The sequence below is a fragment of the Mus caroli genome, chromosome 5 (genome assembly GCF_900094665.2).
Source record: "Mus caroli chromosome 5, CAROLI_EIJ_v1.1, whole genome shotgun sequence".
Taxonomy (NCBI): Eukaryota; Metazoa; Chordata; class Mammalia; order Rodentia; family Muridae; genus Mus; species Mus caroli.
The window spans coordinates 129842914-129844652 of NC_034574.1; the positions used below are offsets into that span (position 1 = coordinate 129842914).

The window sequence follows — 1739 nt, forward strand, 5'->3', positions numbered from 1 at the left end:
CCTGACAAAATCCCAACTAGCACAGCTGCTCTCCTCCCTCCTCCTGCTCCCCAGGACTCCACTGGTGACGTCCCTGTTGCTGCCACACACTCCCTGACAAGACAGTGGAAGGAAAGGAGGGAGGGTCTAAGTCCAAGGGGACGGTCCCTCACAGGGAAGGCACAGCAACGGCAGGAGCGTGTCCACAATCAGGAANCAGAGAGAGTCCTGGAGCCCAGCTCACTCTGTCTTTTTTATTCAGCCCTAGATGCCAGCCCNTGGGTTGGCTCACCCTGACTCAGGGTGGCTCTCCCTGCCCTCCTTAAACCCATTCTAGGAACTCCCACTCAGGTATCGCCAGAGGTTTGTTTCTANGGTGATTCTAAACTCCACCAAGTTGGCAGTGCAGATCAACAACCACATAGCCTCCCTTGTCCATTTGATTGGCACCTCTCCCACCCTGCGCCCTCATCACCCTGTGAGCTAACCTAAGTTTTATTTTCGTGATCTCATCTCCCCAGGGAGGCGGCTGCCGCTTCCTGCGTTATGACTGCAGAATCTCATCTCCGAGGAAAGGCTGGGCTCTCCTGCACCCTGGCCGCCTCACACACTACCACGAGGGGCTGCCCACCACCCGGGGTACTCGNTACATCATGGTGTCCTTTGTTGACCCCTGACACTCAACCAGTCTGCCAAACCTTNTCTGCCACTGTGCCTTGTTGGACAACCTGGGTCGCCATCCTCAGAGAGAGGGGACTCTGCCCGTCTCTTCTCCCGAGAGTGTCTGTGTGCTTGGGATGGAATGTGCTGGTCCCAACAGCCCTCAGGAGGTCCCTGGAGTCTTCCACTTGCCCACTGACCCCATGGACTCAGGGGAAGTGGACTTCTGAGGGTCCCCTGCCTGATAAATTATTAAGCTTCCTCAGCCTCACTTTCAATAAAAGGGTGTTTGTAACCATTTAGTCCATGAGTCATATATAAAGACAGGGTCTCATGTATTCCATGCTGGCCTCCCACCACGCACAAATACACATGATTAAACTTTTTAAAAAATTTGCAAAATATTTTTGAGTGTGTGTACTCATGCATGTGTGTATGTGTGCACACATATACATGTGTGTGTCCAAGAACAAGCAGGAGCCTGTGGGGGCCAGGAAAGGGCATTGTAGCCCCTGGAGCTAGAGCTCCTGGTGGTTGGGAGACAGTTCACATGTGTGTGGGAATTGAACTTAGGTCTTTTGCAAGACCAGTTAAGCGCTCATAATTGCTGAGCCATCTCTCCAACTGCTCTCTACCCACCCTTTCTATGCATGGCAGTTACTTAGCCAGATTGTGTGTAGGTCCAATGTGTACTGTCCCAGCTGCTCNGATTTCAGGATTGTAAGTTCGTCTGTTTGTTGTGCCTGAAGANAGACTATAGAATGTTCCAACAGCTGGGCACAAGAACCCACCTGAGATGCCACAGTTTTCACTTGATGCTCACAGCCTGGGTGGGGAATTTGACCTTAACTAGACACAGGCAGTGACTATGGGGTTTTCAAGCTTGTTCTTGTAAAGGCCATGGTGGTGGCGGGCGACATTCCAGTTCATCTCAGATCTCTCTACTTATGGAATTCAAAAACTTTGCCCAGGGCTCCTGGCGATGACCCAGCTCCTTCTCACTGCTCCTTCCCACTGGTCGGGGCTCCTGCAAGCTCAGGGAGGGATACCTTTGCCTTGTCCCAGTTCACAGTTCACTGTCCACGTGGCTCAATGTGTAG

The 1739-nt window shown here is 52.2% G+C and overlaps 2 protein-coding genes across 2 annotated transcripts in view; both read left to right on the forward strand.

Annotated features, from left to right (window-relative positions):
* The window catches only part of Plod3 (procollagen-lysine,2-oxoglutarate 5-dioxygenase 3), an 8602-nt gene extending 7661 nt beyond the window's left edge, over positions 1 to 941 (forward strand). The window contains exon 16 of the mRNA XM_021163420.1: positions 463 to 941. Within this exon, the coding sequence (XP_021019079.1) occupies positions 463 to 656 (194 nt within the window). The 3' untranslated portion in view covers positions 657 to 941. The remainder of the gene's footprint in view (positions 1 to 462) is intronic.
* The window catches only part of Mogat3 (monoacylglycerol O-acyltransferase 3), a 2805-nt gene continuing 1842 nt past the window's right edge, over positions 777 to 1739 (forward strand). The window contains 1 exon segment of the mRNA XM_021163421.1: positions 777 to 857. Coding sequence (XP_021019080.1) covers positions 777 to 857 — 81 coding nt within the window.